The sequence below is a fragment of the Excalfactoria chinensis genome, chromosome 2 (assembly GCF_039878825.1).
Source record: "Excalfactoria chinensis isolate bCotChi1 chromosome 2, bCotChi1.hap2, whole genome shotgun sequence".
Lineage (NCBI taxonomy): Eukaryota > Metazoa > Chordata > Aves > Galliformes > Phasianidae > Excalfactoria > Excalfactoria chinensis.
This window is the reverse complement of record NC_092826.1, coordinates 39389676-39407763: the sequence shown is the minus strand read 5'-3', so window position 1 is coordinate 39407763 and position 18088 is coordinate 39389676. Positions and strand designations below refer to the sequence as shown.

Sequence of the window (18088 nt, the reverse complement as noted above, 5' to 3'; positions counted from 1 at the left end):
TTCAATGTTTTTTATTACACCTGAGATGGTTCACAGACGCTGTTTTTTCAAAATCTAATTTTCTATTACTAAGCTGTCTAATTTATTTATTTATTTTAATGTCAGAATATCCAAGCCTGTAGTTATTCATAGTAGGGTAAGTGCTGACTCAGATTAAGCTATCTGTCAGGACCCCAGTGTGTCCGAATGGTGTGTTTAAAGACATTTCCTAATGTGATTATAAGTGTTGTTGCCTTTTTACAAAGAAGGGGAGATGCACAGTAGTTTTATACTGGTCCTGGTTGTGTTCAAATTGACATGAAAATAAAATTGCAACTGTTTGATTATGTAATTACTCTAATACACAACAAAGTGTTGCATACGTTAAGTCCTACTACTTTCTGTTGAGTTTGTTCCAACTAGAGGAAGAGCTCTGTGTATTTTTTGGCAGTTGCCTGTCTAGTAAGCTAAACTGGTGAAACTACTCTCACAAAGAAAGGGATGGGGAATAGTTTCAGGCCCCCAGGTTTTGTAATGCACTTTTCTAAGAAACTAGAGGCTCAGTGAATGACCACCTATGCTGGTTTTGACAACAGTAGGCTTTTAAAGTGTTCTGCTCACACTGCAGGTATAGTTGAAATGAAGTTCACAGTCTGTGGCATGCAGTGTTTGTCAAATGGTGAGGAAGATGCACAGAGCCACGATAAATCCACCATCAGGTCTGCAGCTGCCTGTACTCCTGGAGGTCCTTCTTTTCCTACCTCTCCTGGACCTTGGGAGCTGTGGCCATGGCAGTGGTTGTTGGTTTGTGATCATTTATATATGTCAGAGATTCATTACAGCTCTCTTTGTTATTTTACAAAGATGCCCATGAATAGTAATTTAGAGAATTCTGCTGTGTTATGAGTTAAAACATTGCACGGTTTGTTAGCTAGGTTATTATAGAGTACAGTACTTCTTTTGAATAGATTTTATATGTGAGCCTGCTGAATGCTTAGGCATGTTCAACAGGAAAACATACAAAGTGTGGCTGTATTTATTAATAAGGAGTTCATTTGACACAACAGGCACCAGAGTTGCCTTCCTGGGACACAGATTTAGAGATCTGAAAGCTCCCTTCAGGATTAGTGTCTACTATGCGCTCAGAACAGGGAGACGGATTACAAAGAAATTGCAGGTAGATATCTTTCTAGGGGATCTTGGCAAAAGTTGCTGCAATCACCCATAGTATTTCCTATATCAGTGCATCCGTTGCCACAGCCTGTCAAAACAGGTGTATTTATAGGCCTCGAGGGACTGAAACAAGAAATGAAGCATTTCCACTTTGCATGGCATCTTCTGTCCTAGTTCCCAAGAACTGAAACTTAGAGGACTTTGATATGTTTCCAGGGACTACTTAGCTGTTCTGGGTATTTCTAAGTTCTTTCTAGCAGTCTTCCACTGTTATACTTGGTCTTGGAATTAGGGCAAGTTGTTCTCTCCATAAACAAGGAAGTCATCAACAAAACCGTGGTTGGCTTCAGAGGAACTCGTGCAGCTTTTTAAATCCACATCAGAGAAAGATGAGACTTGATCTCAGTGAACGTTAGTAATTAAGGTGGATTAAGAGACCGCGCACAAGTGTGATTACTGAGAACTATTTTGCTTAAAAGTACGTACTCTGTGCTAAGATATTTTTTTTGTGCTCTGCCTTGGCAGTAATTAAACTCTGGGGTGCTAGGAGTTGCCTACCCATTTTAATGGTCTGGAATAGTTAATAGAGTTACGAGTGCGAGGAAGAATCCCGCTAATTGTGCAATTCTCCTGGCACAGGGGATTTGGCAGGAAGTCCTTCCAGTGAACCTACCCTGGGTGTGTCACCCTTTGTAGAGCATGATGCACAGCTTTGTTTGCCTGAGGCTGCAAGAAATAATCATTTTCAGCAGTGTGAGGAACTTGAATGCATAACTTCTTGGGGCTAGCAGGACTTTTAAAGAGATTTATGTTTACTGTATTGTAGCATCCCACTTCTTCAAAAATTTCCAGCAGTGATGGTGGTGAGTGATAAGGTGATGCTTTAAAGTGAATTGAGTTAATGGATGTAGTCCTAGGGATATAAAGGATTTCTTTAAAGGGGAAGTGTGCAGGAAAAGAAGATTCTTCACTTTAAAAAGGAGAGATTAATGGAGGGAGTATTCAGCTGGATCAATATTGAGGAAAGGTGCCTCTTTTGGCATAATCCCAGATGACAATAGTGAACAATAATGGCATTGCAGTTCTTTGTGTTGTTAGGGATGTTATTAAGTGGGAAGTGAACTGACTCAAGTGCTCAACACGCATGTTACTAAGGGTGAGCAGATCATAATCCAGACATTGAAGAAACTGAAATGCAGCGCTGCAGTGTTTATGAAATGGCCATGACAGTATAAATAACTGGATTCCAAGGAGATGCTATTTCCACAAATCTCTATTCTCAAGAAAGCTGCTTGAACATCTCTTCTGCTGCAGTGAACAGGGAATTGTTCTGTTCCCCTTCTTCATGTCAGTCCATGTTTACAACTTTGTCGATACTTGCTCCTGAGCAAGAAACACGTGATTGGACTACAAACTCTCCACCCTTTGGGAATGTTCCGTTGACCATGGGTGATTTTTTTTCATGGTGTGTTGAATCAATGGGACAACTTCTGCCTGCATCTGAGAGAAATGAAAGGTGTCTTCCTGGGAAAGTGTCTAATATTCCACAAATTCTGGTCATGTGTAGCCCTGGGAACTGTGCCTGGAGCTGTTGTTTTGTGCCAGCTGCAGTTTTAACTCCAGAACTTTTGGGTTTAGTTGGCAGTATTTGTGTCTCTTTCCATTCTCCCACCTCTTGTTCTTTCTTTTTTAATCACTCTCAGACACGTTGCCTTATACCTTTTCTTTCCCAAATATTTTCCAAATTCCAGGCCTTTCAGCTATGTGTGTGTAAGCTTGTGAAAAATGACAAAATATTTCTTTTGGAGTTAGCCTCTTCCCAAGATGATGATCATTATATCATGAGAAGGAGGTTTTGTCTTTCATTTGTTCAGTTCACCAGGCAGCTCTTCTGTTTTAACATATTTTAAATCATTTTGAAGACGTGTTCTTTTTCTTTTTTTCTTAAGATCTGATGGGTCCTCTCTTCTGCATTTGTCACTGCAAGCTGCAAATTGTGATAGAGCTCTTTTGTTGAGTGATTTTCTGATAAAGAAAATTGGGTTGCGCCATGTTGCTGGCTAGCAATCTTTTCTTCTGTGTTATTGGAAATACCGAGGGTTCAGGGAATATTCACTTTATCAGCAGCCTTGACTCTAACGAGTCTGTTTGGCCTCTGTTTTCTGAGCTGGAGTAAAACGTTTGAAGCATGTTAACCATCATTTGATTGAAAAGTTGGGGGGGAGCATTTTTTAACAGTGAGCTTTAAGTAAACTGCATCTTTTGGAGTTTCCTGGGCAGCTGCTGTTCTCTCTTTGATGTGCTGTGCCTGGTGATGCTGTTAATGAAATGCATAATTATGTGTTATATAATAAAACCGAGCTAACATGAAGGTGGCTAACAGATTATAATGATGTGGAGGCCTGAGAAACTGGGGACCGTGGGGGCTGTTGAAAAGTGCCTCTGGTGACAAAGAGGACATTTAAAGACCTTTGAATAACTATGCTAATAAATTAATTGTGGTCTGCATGCATGTGTGTGCAAACAGCATATTTCAATATCTTGTATACAGAGAGAATATTGAAAAAAAAAAAAATAGGTGCAATTTATTGAGCTGCTGATGTATGAAGTGTCAGCCCTGACTGTTTCCAGCATCTATTAGCGCTGCTGGTTCTGCAGAGATGGGTGCCCTAGGCTAAGAAATTTTTGGCACAGCCTGCTGCACCCGTAAGATCAAAAGGAAAAGAAAAAAAAGTCTGGCAATATGCACTGAGAGTAAATTGCATCCTAAAGAGTAGCCCCTAAAACTCAGGCTTGGAATGAGTATCAATAAATGAAACAACACGTTTCATTGCTGAAGAGTCAAAGGCGTTTAGTGGCTGCCCCAACTTCCCCCCTCCCTTTGCTTTTGTCACCTTCGTTTTCTCTCTCCCTCTAGCCCTCTGTGTAAGTTGTTCCTTCTTTAGGTTCTTTAGGAAGTGGTGTTAGCAGACAGGTATGGTAAAGGAGAGGCCACACCATCTTCCAGCCCTGGACCAGATGAGCTCCTAGATGGGTTGTGGCTGGGCTTGCTTGGCAGGAGCTCACCATGACCTGTCTGCAGGCAGAATTGGCTTGTGGGGAGGACCCATGTGAATTTACAGCCTGCTGGCTACTTGGCACCAATTCCCTAAGTGGATGGTTCTAGAACCTACTGAAAGTGCTTTTGTGTGAGTGAGGATTGCTCCCTCTTGATGGTGAAGGATGGTTTTCTCTTCATGTATGCCAAAAGTACCCAAATGGGCAGTTAGTGCAGGGTAGTTAATGTGCTGTAAATTCACACCCAGGCTCACCATGTTCTGACTTCCCCATGCAAAGGAGCCCCAAGGCTCTGCACCTTGTCTCTCATAGCAAGGAACAGATGGCCCTTCTCTGCACGGAGACTGCTCACACAGTGTTACAGAGTGAACATATGTGCGTGTATGTAGGTTTGTGGGTGTCTGTGTGTTTGTATAAGATGATTTAATCTATCACAGTTGTTGGATTAATCTGTACTTCCTTGATTTTCATCAAGATATCCTGCTCATTGCCATCATCCTTGTCATTAACACGCTTAGCTTTTAGCTACATGTTTTTGACAGGTATTGTTGAATTCCTCCTTCTCCTTCACTGCTGAGATGCATAATTTCTCAGTGTGAGTGACTGCACTTTTGGAATTTAATCTTTCTTTGTTGCGTTTCCTTTCCCCAGCATTTCTGATTTGATCTCTGGCATCTATTTTCATATTTGATGTGTTTCTACATTTAGTAAGAATCATTCTATATCTTGAAACCCCCAAAAGGTAGGACATAAGGTTTTCTCTGGCTCTCTTGATGTGGAATCAGGTCCATCTTTTATGAAGCTTTAGCTTTAGGCTAGTGTCACACTTAACTTGATCTATAATTAGTGCACACAGCTTCATCTTATCTTAAGTTTCACAGTGGATTGCATTTTCATGCAAAGTTTTCTAGCCATTTCTAAAATAATTTTATCTGTTCTTCATGCTATGCTCCAAATATATATCATTTATATCATTTCTAAATCATTTGCTTTAAAGTTTTGCAGATTTGTGCATTACCTATTTCCAAGAAAATTTAATATCACAAAAATTGACTCTCCATTTTCCACCCATACTGAGTTCAGGACAACCGTAGTTGTTCTGTTTTGGCCAAAGTTTCGGTTTACTTACATATAGAAGATATTGCTCAAAATGCTTTTAACATGTCTTTCTTTAATGATCTCAGCCATGCTGGGCTGCCAAAGATAAACAGCATTTTTGCTTGGCAGGCATTAACTCTTGGAGGAAGCAAAGCCTGATGCTGAACCTAGAGGCACTTGCTCTGAGTGTTTGTGTTGCAAATGCTCAGTGCTGTAGAGAAGAGCCATCCCCATGAATCCCAGCACTCAGGAGGGCTGCAGTGCTGGAGAAAATCAGCACCAGCCGCAGAGTTTCTCAATAGCAGATGTAAAATTCTGCTGAATATTTGAAAGAATAAGAGAGTACAGGCCAGGCCAGTTTGGCTGTTCCCACTAGAGGAAGGAAGGGTAGGAGGAAGGGGTAACATGGGATAAAGAGAAAGGATGGGAGTCTGAAAAGCTAGCTTTATGGTTCTTACTGTTCTGGAGATAGTCACATTTGCAGCTTCTGGGATGAGCAAACAGTGCTTGCCCTCAGCTCACCTCCCCAAGGCAAAGCAGGCAATAACATCTGGTTGGTGCATCCCGTAGTCAAACTTCTTGGGTCTTTTGCTTGGGCTGAGATTCATGGCAGCTTCTTTTGTCCTTTTTAGCAGATGTCTCAGTTGCTGGATGCCTAGATTCCTGTGGCTGGAAGAAAGGGGTAGCACATGGCTTCAGTTCTCTAGTCTGCAGTTAGTTCTTGTTCATACTCAGAGGGTTTCTACTGATTTTTGGAACAGTAGTAATGTGCCTGCACAACTTAATTAGCACTATCTCACCATATTCTGAGGAAATATTTTTTCTGTATAGGTTAAAATAATTACTTGAGAGTGTTTTCAGGATATGAGTTTCAAGAGTTTTTGAAGTTAGACTTTTAGAGTTCTTTTATAGCTTTTTGGAGTGTTTTTAATATTAATTTTTAATGCTTGTTTTATTCTAGAAGAGTTCCCCATAGCGGAATTCTTTAAAAATAACCTAAAAAGGAATCCACAATAAAGGAGTCTCCATCTGTGTGAATGAGTTGCGGCAGATATGATGAAGCAATTCTTAAAATCCCACAGTTGCTGTTTTCCTTTCAACTGACATGTTCCTGGTGTTTTAAAATAAAACAGCCAAATGCTAGGTTTAAAGAGACATTCAAAGAATGCTGTGGGGTTATTAAAAATCCTTAGCTACGTCCAAGCAGAAAGGACAGTTACATGACCTTGTTGTGCGTGACTGAACATGCTATATGAGCCCCCCGTTGGCATATACTCTGAATGATCCCTGATGTTATCATTCTGAACCCAGAATGAAGACACAAGGGTGAAAATACAAAACCTGGATAAATATGCTACAGCTTATCAGGCAGAAATATGTTTACTGGCATTCTTTGAACGTGGATGCTTGGAGTACTTAACAATTTTTACCTAATGAGGACTATTAAATAACAGCGTGCTGCAATTCACTTTGACTGACTTGGAGAAAAGTTTAATGTTACGAGGAAAGTTTGCGTATTTAATTCTGGGATAACTGCCAATGAATAACCTTTTTATTTTAAAATAGAACAGGGGAAATAATGGGAAGGAGATAGCAGTTTTTAATAATAATAATACTAAAACCTTTAATAAGGTAGAGAATAAAGAGAATATTTCTGCACAGTAATTTTGACCAAGAAAAATGTTTGACTTGGTTGTGAATTCACAGAATCATAGAATGGCCTGGGTTGAAAAGGACCACAATGATCATCTGTTTTCAAGCCCCTGCTATGTGCAGGGTCGCCAACCACCAGACCAGGCTGCCCAGAGCCACATCCAGCCTGGCCTTGAATGCCTCCGGGGATGGGGCATCCACAGCCTCCTTGGGCAACCTGTTCCAGTGCATCACCACCCCATGTGAAAAACATCCTCCTAATATCTAACCTAATCCTCCCCTGTCTCAGGGTAAAACCATCCCCCCTTTTCCTATCACTATCCACTCTTGTAAACAGCTGTGTCCCGTGCTGTTTATATGCTCCCTTCAAGTACTGGAAGGCAGCAATGAGCTCTCCCCAGAGCCTTCTCTTCTCCAAGCTAAACAAAGCCGTAAACAGACTGAAGTTCATTCACGTTCCCCTGTACTTTGTATACAGTGATTCACTCTGAATCCTTTGTTCAAAGGCAGTTGTATAGGTGTGCTTTGTGAAGTCACTGACACCACAGCTGTTAGACTTCTGCAGGATGAGGAAACTCAGTCTACCTGTGCATTGTAGTGAGTTAACAATATGGTGCTGTGTCCAACTATGAAAGCAAAACCAAAAGGCTGAAGGGGGAGGGACAAGGTATTAAAATATGCTAAACATGTTGCCACCCATCTAACCATACTCTAACTATGCAGGGAGAAAGTTCAAATATTCCTAGGTAAGATATATTCGGTGTCTTAGATATTTTACCCCATAATCTGTGCGTGTACTCTGTTTTCCTAAAGTGGGTGTTGCAGTGCCATACTGATAGATTCATGATCACAGAGAAAAGGATGTCTGCACCATCCTTGTACTGCCAGATGTTGGGGAGTATGGTAACTGTGCAGTGTTCCTGCTTCTTGATCTCTTGAGCTGGACTTCTGCTGAGAGCTCCTTGTTCTCTTCTCTGGCATCCTTCAAGACGATGTTAGTACAAGGAGCTTATTCTATCAGGAAGCAGCAGTATGGGAAAACAATTTTGTATCTCCTGAGCTCAGCAAGAAAGAAAAATATTTGTATTTGTTTGCATTTTTTTAATATTTGTCACACTGCCAAACTATTTAAAACAATCTAACTACTCCATCTCTACTTACTCATCTCTGATAACTGCAAAATTATCACACGCCACCAGAAATATGGAACTCAGGCATGAGTTTTAATGTGAGCACAGTGCTTCAAGATGGTGGGAACGGGAGGGGGAGATGTCACTGTATCAGCCAAGGCCTTTTGATGGAAGTGTTGACAGATCTCCCATCCCTGGGAAGGAGGGAAAGTGCCCTTCCACTCCTAGCAGCTGCAGGGTATCTGAATTTCTTACTGCTCCCCTGTGAAAAAAGTAGGTAGTCCTCTGCAACCATTGCAGAATCCTCTGCAATTGCATTCTCCAGTTGTATGAAAAAAAAAAAAAATGTTATTTTTATTTTTTCTCCTTAGGTAGAGATCACAAATGATGTCCAGTCCTTGCTACTGATAATGCTGGCTGTCATGGTGGCTAAGATGGTTGGTGACTTTTTTAATGCATCCCTGTATAGCTCCCTCCTGAGGCTGAAATGCATTCCTTACTTGGATGTGGAACCTCTTGCTCATCACAGGAGAGAATGGTGAGGTCTCTTTTATTGCTCAGTTTTCTCTGTTGTGTTCTGTTGTGAAACAACATGGGTCCTACAAGTGGTGGAGCTTGGAGGGACAATGGAACAAAAGGAGGTTCTTCTGATCCTGAAAAAGGACCTCATGGAGTGCTGTGCTGTGTGAACAGAACAGTAGAGAGTTCTTCTTTCTTAGAGTTTTTGGTAGGATCTGAATTACCACTTTCACCAGAGTCCTGAGAGCACTTAGTGCTCTATAATGCATGAACCATCTAGTTAGATGCCATTTATTAGTGTGATTGGTCCAGTGGGGAATTTAGTTGAGGTTTTCACAGACAGCTGTGACTGTTTGTGAGCAAAATCCTCTGAGCAGAGGAACTACAACAGTTTGTAGTGTCCTTTATGGTAAATTTTGTCTTATCTAACGTCTGGATGACTGGACAAGGCTTCCTGTATATTTGGCACATCTTCAGGCAGAAAGTTCTGCCATCTGAGGACAGCAATTTAAGACAGAGGAATTGTCTTGTGGAACCGCTTCCGCTAACTGAGGACTGAAGGAATAACCTGGTCAGATCAATATCACGTCAGACGAGAGTAACCCAACCATTCCTGTGTGTTTTCCAGTGTGTGAGCCAGTGTCCGAAATGTCAGTCTGGTGAGCATTTACAACCAGTAGTTGAACCAGTAATAAGAATCATTTTCTCTCCTAAATGTAGATGTCAGGACTACATTTGTCTGTAGGTAACAAGAACTGTACTATTACATTCTATAAAAGAATGCAGAAAAGCCAATTCTTTAAGATATCCTCTATGAATGGAATAGGTATTGTGGTGGAAAATAGAAGAAAAAATATTTATTGATCACAAAAAGACTTCTTGTTTTACTTAAGGAATATTTTGGTAGTTTATGTCCATGGCCAAAGCTATTTGTAGGGCACTTCAGCTGTCATTTTTCTCAGTATTAGACTCTACTGTATTCACATGACCCTTCAGAAGAACAAAAATATTGGTGACTTGTTCTATCCACACTTTATAACTTTCTTCTAAATATAGCCAAATCTGAATGTTTTTAGCAGGCACATTGAATGCTGGGTGCAATCCAGCTGTATTTGACAGGAGGTGAAGAAAGCCAGCAATGTGATAGGAGGAAATAAAAACAATCTGTGATATAATAGATGACTTCTATATGTAACATGGCAGATAAAACAGAGGGGAAGAAGTCATAAAGTTTCCTGTGGTGCTTTGGTTGGATGACAGGTCCATGGAAAGAATCGTAGCTATGTTCCTGGTTCAGAGTAAGGTCCTATTCACTTGAAGGACAAATCTATCTAGCTATCTTTATATTCATCCATATAAAAATAATCAAATATCCTTCCCACTCCTTTCCTGCCTTCCTGAGGAACATTAAAGAAAATTTCTGGTCACAGAATACACTAATAGTCTAAAGCAAAATATATAGTACTGCAGCTTGGTAAAATTGTATTGAACCATACTGGCTGCCAATTTTTGCTGTAAATCTTCTCAGTTGAATAAGCTATGGCATCATTGCTGTCTCCAGTGCATTTCTTTGATTCTTTGGCACCTTATTATCTCCCTAAAGAAAGGAAGGTTCACCATTCAGCCACCTTGGACCTCCAAGATGTGGTTTAATTCCTTGATCTGTTTTATAGTTAGACATCGAAAAATCATGAACATTGACTTGAGGCAATTCTGGTCTGACGATCCACCTCTCAAAGTGATGTGATAATTTAAACATCTCATGCCTCACATGTAGTCTTTGCAAGCATTCTAAAAGCAAACTCCTGCTACTTTACCTAGCCATAAAAAAAACAAAACCAAAAACACAGTTTCATACAAGACAGAAACAACAACAACAACAAAACACACAAAACCCCTCTGTGTTCTTGTTCTCACATCTCTGTTTCTTGTTCACTTCTGAGCATCCCTGAAACCTGAGTCAAAATTCTACAGGAAGGTGCCAGGCTGGGACTTTCCTTTTCATGCATTTTACATGCAGGCTAAATTAACTGGTCCAACAGCAAACAAGATGCTGTGGGAGCTTGCCTATCTGCTTCTCTAGTCTTTTATTAAAGGGGGACTGTTCCAACTATCCGATTCTCTTCTGTTTTCAGGTTCCACTCTGGGGGTATTCAGATGTCTGTGTGGGAGTATTCCACTCTGGGACTCTTCATGCATCTGTACACAACTTTCATTTTGCACAGGCTGTTCTCTTATTCTGGATGGGGCAGCTTAGCTGAGCATTTGCAACCATCTTATCCCCGCTCTGGCAAAACACAGGTGACACAGGTGCACATGGAGCAGGCTCAGCACTCTCTTTGTTCAGTGATGCTAACTATTGTGTGAGATCACAAAATGGAGAAATTGTACACTTCTGGATTCCCCCAAATATAACAAGGAATATGGTTGGTTGTGTAGCTACTGACAGCATGTATTTATCAATGGGTGATAAATTGGATTTCTATATGCAGCGTGAATGGTTTGGATAACTATCAGCTTGCTTTAGAGCCACACAAATGGGGATCCTTCTTCAAGTGAAACTGAAAAGCCTTTAGGAAAACAGTGACTAGGTGGTAGCAGGGAGGAAAAATGAGAAACTCTAAAGAGCAACACATACTTATAAGTAGTCAGCACTCATACTGTAAGAGAGAAATGCAGATCTTCTCTTCCCTCCTCTTTCCTCTGAGGTGTTAAGGATGAAAAGACCTGTTTTAGAATATTAGTTGATTCCTCTTCCAGTGGACGGTACCCCTAGGCAGAAGATTTGTTGAACACTGAAATGAAAAGGGAAAATAGCCTTTAAATGATCGAGGCAAGTAAAAGCCAGATCCACAAAATAATTTAACTCCTAACTCTTGTGGAAATAAGTGGAAACATTAAGAAGCTAAATTATGTAATTGCTTGCTTTGAAAACATCCCTGTGTTGCATATGAAACCAGTGGAACTGAGACCTAAGTCCTCTGTGGTTTTCCACTACCTAACTCCTCTGCAGGCACTGGCATATCTCGATGTCTTACTTACTACAGAGCACAAAGCCTTAGCATTTGTTTTCTTAATACTCATTTATATCTGAATTTCCTTGACCATCCTGCTTGTCATATCCCGTGTCCTGACCAATAAGGCCCCAAAACCCGCTGTATTTAGTACACGGCTGCTACGGTGCACCATGATTTTCAGCTTACGTCTTACACCACCGTAAACACCCCTCTTATAAAATCTGGTTCACTGGAATGCTCTGAGCTGCTGGCTGCCAGGGAATGTTCTTTAATGAGGGTAAGGAGTACTTGAACACATCTACGTCTTGGCAACTCTTCCTGCTTTTTATAAGCTACTATACACTTCAGAGAGAAAATATCTTAGAGGCTACTCTTTAATGGGACAAGTTTACTTAAGAGCTGAGTGGAGCTGGTGCCAGTAGTTCTGTTTTGTTCTAGCTTAATATTAGCCTTGTCAAAGTTCTTATAGCGTCTCCTGGGTGTTTCTATATTGCATACCATATAAAGCTGATTTTGTGAGCCAAGAATTTTGGCTGGAATATATATTATAGTGGTCTCATTATATATTTTTTTTTTAAAGTGTATCAGAGGTGGCCCTGTATTAGTGATCCACGGAGTGAGGGTGATTTTTTTTCCTTTATCCCTACTGGTTTCCCCTTCGCCCACACCACAGACATTGGATCCAGAGTCTGAGCCAACCCAAGTTGGAGGGTTATTTGGGATCCAATGTCCTGGTTTGGCCTGTTACAGAAATCAGGGCAATTAGCAAACTTTTTAGATGAGGCTTTGGATTTTGAAAATCACCGGACTTCGGGGGTGTACTTTTGGTTTAAGCCTAGACTTGTAACTGCTATACTAAAAGTTTCCTCACTCATCTTGCTGACACAAGTGTTCATTCAGAGACATTTCACTAGGACGCATGTGGTGCACCCCATCTCACCTCCTTGAAAAGCCAGTGTGTCCCACAGACACTTGGCACTTTCATCCTGAAAGGGATCATTAGGGGGTGGACTTGGCAAAGTTTTCTCAGCAGAAGGCATCCAGTCTGTCTTTTGTAGAGTGTTTGTGGTAGGAGCTGGATCTTGTTCTGGCTGCACAAAGGAAAAAGGGAGCTGCTGTAACAAGGCCACGCTTTGTCTGGGGAGAACCCTGGCTGCTAGAGAAATGATGGGGGGAAGATGTTGAGATGTGGCTGAAATTTATTAAAATTATATGTGGACTTTAAGTTGCTTCTCTGTCAGGTATAGCAAACATGGCAAAGGACTGGTTTCCATCCTTCATTTATTTATTTATTTAGTTATTTTTGGCCTATTCTTTTCTTACGGTCTTTGAGTTTAGCATGATTCCATTACCTGGGAAGCAACTGTACTGAAATCGTGTGGCAAGGTCAGATGAAACGATGTATTTTATGAAGATGAACTACCTTGCCTTGCTTTTAGCATGGGCTTAGTGGTGCTCATGTGAGATGGCTGAAATGACTTACTGAGCCCTGCTGCTCTGCACCAGCTCCCACAGATCTCTGTGGGAACATCCAGCCTTTCTACCTTCACAGTCCTGATATTCTGGAAAGAAGCTGGTATTAGCTTATTTCCCTATGCACTGGCCTTCAGACTGTTTTTGGCTTCAAATTATCCAGAACTGTTCCTAAAAAAAGGTGCATTTGGATTTGGTGTGCATAAACCTAAGAGAAAAAGGTTGTCTTAATGTGAATGAGAGGTGAACTATCAGCTGGGCAGAGTTGCAGCTGTATGTTAACCTGGATACTTACATTACTGATGTAACTGATGTAATTGATTGCTCTCTGGCAGGTGGTGATGAATGATGCTCTTTAGCTTGTTTTCAGGAGATCTGATTATCTTCCTGTACAGAATTTTGGGGAAAAACACTTAATGACAGTGAGTGATCTACAAAAATGATGTAATTGGCCTTATCAGCTTCAAGCTTCAAAGATAAGAGACACTGTTTTCTTGGATTTTTTTAGTATTAAATTTCACCTCAGATTTCAAATCTAGCACAAAGCAATCTCAGTGTCCAAATTTGCATAGCGTCTCTTAGGAAAAAGTCACATGCAAACAGGATAATGGTATCAATACAAATATTCAGATGAGGCAGAAAGGAAGGCTATATGGACAGAAGCAGGAGACCAAGCGGAACTTGCAGTTCTGTCACCAGATCTGACCCATTTTGTTGTACTGCTTTGGTCAAAACAATCCTTTTTTCCAGTTTTCTCAGAGAAAATGCCTGCCATACCTCATGTGGCTTTCAGAATCTGTTGTGTTTGCAAGTATTGTTTGTCCTTAAATGAAAAGCCTTGTGAACTCTAGAAGATGATTTTCAACCTCTAATTCTGACTGTGTAATGAATCTGCTATCTAAAGGTACTGCATGAATCAAAATGACTTTATTTACATTGCTAAAACTATACAAAGATGCCCAAGATTTTGATTGCCTTACTGTTTATTTTTAGAGTGGAATCTGAACAAACAAAACAAATCACTCTTCCCATATTACAATGAATACCAGCAGATACAACTCTTCTTCCAAACTAAAATAAACCTTTCCCACCCTTAGCCATTCCCTTTCCCAAAATGTCCAGATGAGAGCTGTAGCTAATGCTGTGCTGTCAAGGTAACACGGAGCAGATGAGGAATAAGCATGGAGCTGGATGAGAGCAAGGCTTGTGGTGACCTGGCCTGCAGCACCCTCCTTTGACACAAAGGGCTGTGGGCTGGCTAATAGCTCCCAGATGACCTCCTCTACTTTGAAGTGTGTTGGTAGTCACTGCAGTCCTCAGAACCCAGTATACACAATGCAAGCATGAATACAGGAAAATAACGACAAAGATGGTGAAGATAAGCCAACAAGTTGCCTGACTGAAATCCTTGGAGAGACTTGTAAATAATTTAGTGTTTGCATAGGGTCTGTGTATTTGCATGATTACCTCTTCACAAGCCTAAAGTGTTTTACACTAAGATGTTTTCAGGCTCTGAGAAACTATATTTTTTGATATGTCCAAATTGTGCAGGCTCAGCTTCTCCTTCATTTTTTATCATGAACAATTTACGCTGGATTTCCACCCCTCCTGCAATATTCAGTATGTAAATGGTATGTTCTACTCAGATTGTGTACTGATCATACCCACTGTGTGCTAGGGAGAAAATGTTTTGAGTTTGCCAGTGAATATTGTACTCTGTTGTGAGATTTTTAAGGGAAACAAACATAAGTTGTTTGAAAGACTGAAGTGCTGGGAGAAGGTATGGAAGCACAAAGAGACAGATCACAAACGGCGAATCTTTAAGCAATTGTTCTTTTCCTCTGGTTTCTGGCTCAAGGTACTTCTTTTACCTATCAAAAGCAAGTTCGAATGTGAATGAGACCACCATGGGGTTGGCAAGCCGGCTGCAAGCATTAGGTGTGCTGTGTCAGTGGGCAGGAGCTTAATAGGAGGTTATGGTTCTTGCTGTAAGGCCCAGTGGGAGGCAGGCCTCATATGTCAAAGCACCATTAGCAAATGTGACACAGGTCCCTTTGGATTGTGAAGAAGTCTTTCCACAGATGTCGCAGTTGGCACTGCAGACTGCTTGATGTTGAGGGAGGGATGACAAATCCACATGGACTTTTGATGTGTTTTCCATTTCTGGGGAGTCCTGTGAAACTGAAAGAAGTTACTACTGCACACTTTCCACTGGAGGAAGTGCACTGAAGCAGCATCTGGAACCAATAACATGTGTTGCAGAGCTAGTTGTCTGGCAGTGAGCGAGCTGCTCCTACTCCTACAGGTCTGTACATAAAAGTCATGTAGTGACTTTTGGCTGTGGGAAACAACACAGCTTCTGCTGACCTGGCTAGAAGAAGGCTCTGCAATGACTCACCTGGGAGGACAAACTGCTGCTACCTGTATAGGTACAACCGCAACTTTCAGATGTGGCTGCACTCAGGTGGAGTATGCACACTTACACAGATCATCCCCAGCCACTGGATGGGTATTCCACTAATTGCTTGAGTCTGTGTTGGTGTCTGGCCACCACTGGCAGATGCTGATAGTTTCCACTTAAAGCCAGCCAGCCTTACTGAAAATCCAGCTGTGCTGGCAGAGCAGCCAATCTCATGAAGATGTCATTGAACAACTCTTTGAATTCATTCAAGAAGCGATGGTTCTGACTCGGAGCTCACTGAAGTCTCTCGGGAATCCTTGCTGGTTATTGGAATACAGATGTCCATCTATACAGGAGTTGTATTTTGGTCTTCTTGAGTTACATGTAAAGACATTACCTTTAGTATAGTGCTGGAGACTGCTTCTGAGCTCACTTTAAGCTGAAATGAATTCTCTTCACTGTTTGTGTCTATGTCACCTTTTCTGTTCTCATGAGTGTTGCTACCTCCTCATAAAAACGTATTAGGAACTTCTCATAGTGGTTGTCATGACAGAAAGAATTATGTATTTACAACAAGGAGACAGCACAAAATAGAATCATAGAAGCTTTAAGGTTGGAAAAGACCTGTAAGATCATCTAGTCCAACTGTCCACTAAACCATGTCACTAATTATCAGATCTTCACATTTCTTGAATGCATCCAGAGATGATGGCTCTACCATTTCCCTGGCAGCCTGTTCTAGTGTCCAACCACTCTTTTGGAGAAGGTTTCCCTAGTATGCAACCTGAACATCCCCTGCTGCAACTCGAGGCCATTTCCTTCCATCTGCCCAGCTCTGACTGCTTCTTCTAACAGAGATCCTATGGAGTGCTTCTCCCATTAGCTACACCACGAATCAGACACTAGTTTGTATCTTGAAAACTGACTCACTCAGCTTCTCTGCTTCTTTTGTTCATCCTGGAAGAAAGCTGATTGTGATGATCGCCATCTTTCTGGCTGACTTAGGGTTGACACAAAGGGCCTTGGATGAGACCCTGAAGTAGACTTTAATGAATTTTAACATGTTTGAGAAGTGAAGTACCCTTTTTAGAAATAATATCATTTATTTTTTTTTGAGCTACAAAGCATTGCTGGTTGCCCAATGCTCTGGTGTATCTAGATCCCTCTGCAAGGCCTCTCATCTTTCCAATATCACCTCCCAGTTTAGTATTGCCAACAGACTTGCTAAGGATGCATTTGTCTCCTGCATTCAGATCACTGATAAAATGTTAAACATGAACTGACTGAAGGATTGAATGCTGGAGAAAACCACCAGTGACTAACAGTGTTTTATTATGGTTCCTGATATGCTTGTGGTGTAAAAAAATAGGCTAGTATTTTAGAAGAGGGAATGCTGCAATTTGGTGGTTTGAATGCCTTTCCCAATGCAAATACAAATGGAAGGAGAAGTGCCTTTTCTCACAATCCTGGTTATAATCATTACAAGCTTAGATTTACAGGACTGAGGGTAGGGTATAATTTGTATCTCCAGATACCAATGTTATTTTTTAATAACCTGTCTACTTTTATTCATTAGAAAGTGACTGATTCTCAGAGGTACTGAGCAATCAGAAATCTCTTTTTTTTTTTCATATATTTTTCCATCTGCATTGCTTTAGTTTACTCATTTTGTAGTCTGTTAGACCTAAACCTCTGTACGTAATTTTGACAAAAGGTCATCTGATAATCTATCTAGTTATTAAAACATACATTGCTGTCACTGTCCATTCCCAAACATTTTTAAGCCAACATTTCTGACATACTAGTCAGTGTTTTCTTGGAACAGGCAGGGTGGAAAAGCTAAGGTGGCTGGTACAGTACATGAGGGTGGAGGCCCTGAATGAAGCTTTTATGTAAATGGTCTCACAGGAGCTTTCCTCTCTTCTTTCCAGTTTGTATTAGTTTTTTTGGCATACGTATGCAAGAAACTCATCATGTCATTGCATTTGAACTGTAAGAGCCAACTTAGCATTTTGCAAATTTCCCTTGGAAGCTGCTTTGCAGCGATCTATCCAGAGATCATCAATTTTCCCGTTTGTTCACTTATAGGCAGGATCGTGAGACATTTATTTTAGCACACAAATTAACTGTTTTTTCTCACTTTATCCCTATGGAAGTTTGTTCAGAACATTTACCTGAATGCAAATCGCTTGTATTTGTGTCATTTTGAAAAATTACCTTCTTTGCCTCTGGTTGAATATGATGCCAGGGCAGATGGAGTCTGTACAAACTTAAGATTTTCTTTTTACAAAAAAGATTCTTACAGGCTCAGATAATAATTTGGAATATGCAAAGATAACTGAGTCATTCCCATTCTGAATACACTAGTAATAAGTAGCATGTCCACCCGCATTAACCCATAAGATATCAAGACAGCCAGTTCCTGTTTAGGACTTTCTCTCCATGTTCGTCTATGCACATTTGTATGTATACAAGGACTATGGATACAAGGGATAACGTGAAAATGTGGATGCCCATGGCACATGTATTTTGTGTGCAGGTATTGAATTTATCAATCGTTCAGTCATAAGGAAAAGTTTGGCTTTTGT

The 18088-nt window shown here is 40.8% G+C and overlaps 1 protein-coding gene across 1 annotated transcript in view; it reads left to right on the top strand.

The window, feature by feature from the left end:
- Positions 1-18088, top strand: part of LOC140248908 (chloride channel protein C-like) — an 81178-nt gene that overhangs the window by 39421 nt on the left and 23669 nt on the right. The window contains exon 12 of the mRNA XM_072330040.1: positions 8462-8628. Within this exon, the coding sequence (XP_072186141.1) occupies positions 8462-8628 (167 nt within the window). The remainder of the gene's footprint in view (positions 1-8461; positions 8629-18088) is intronic.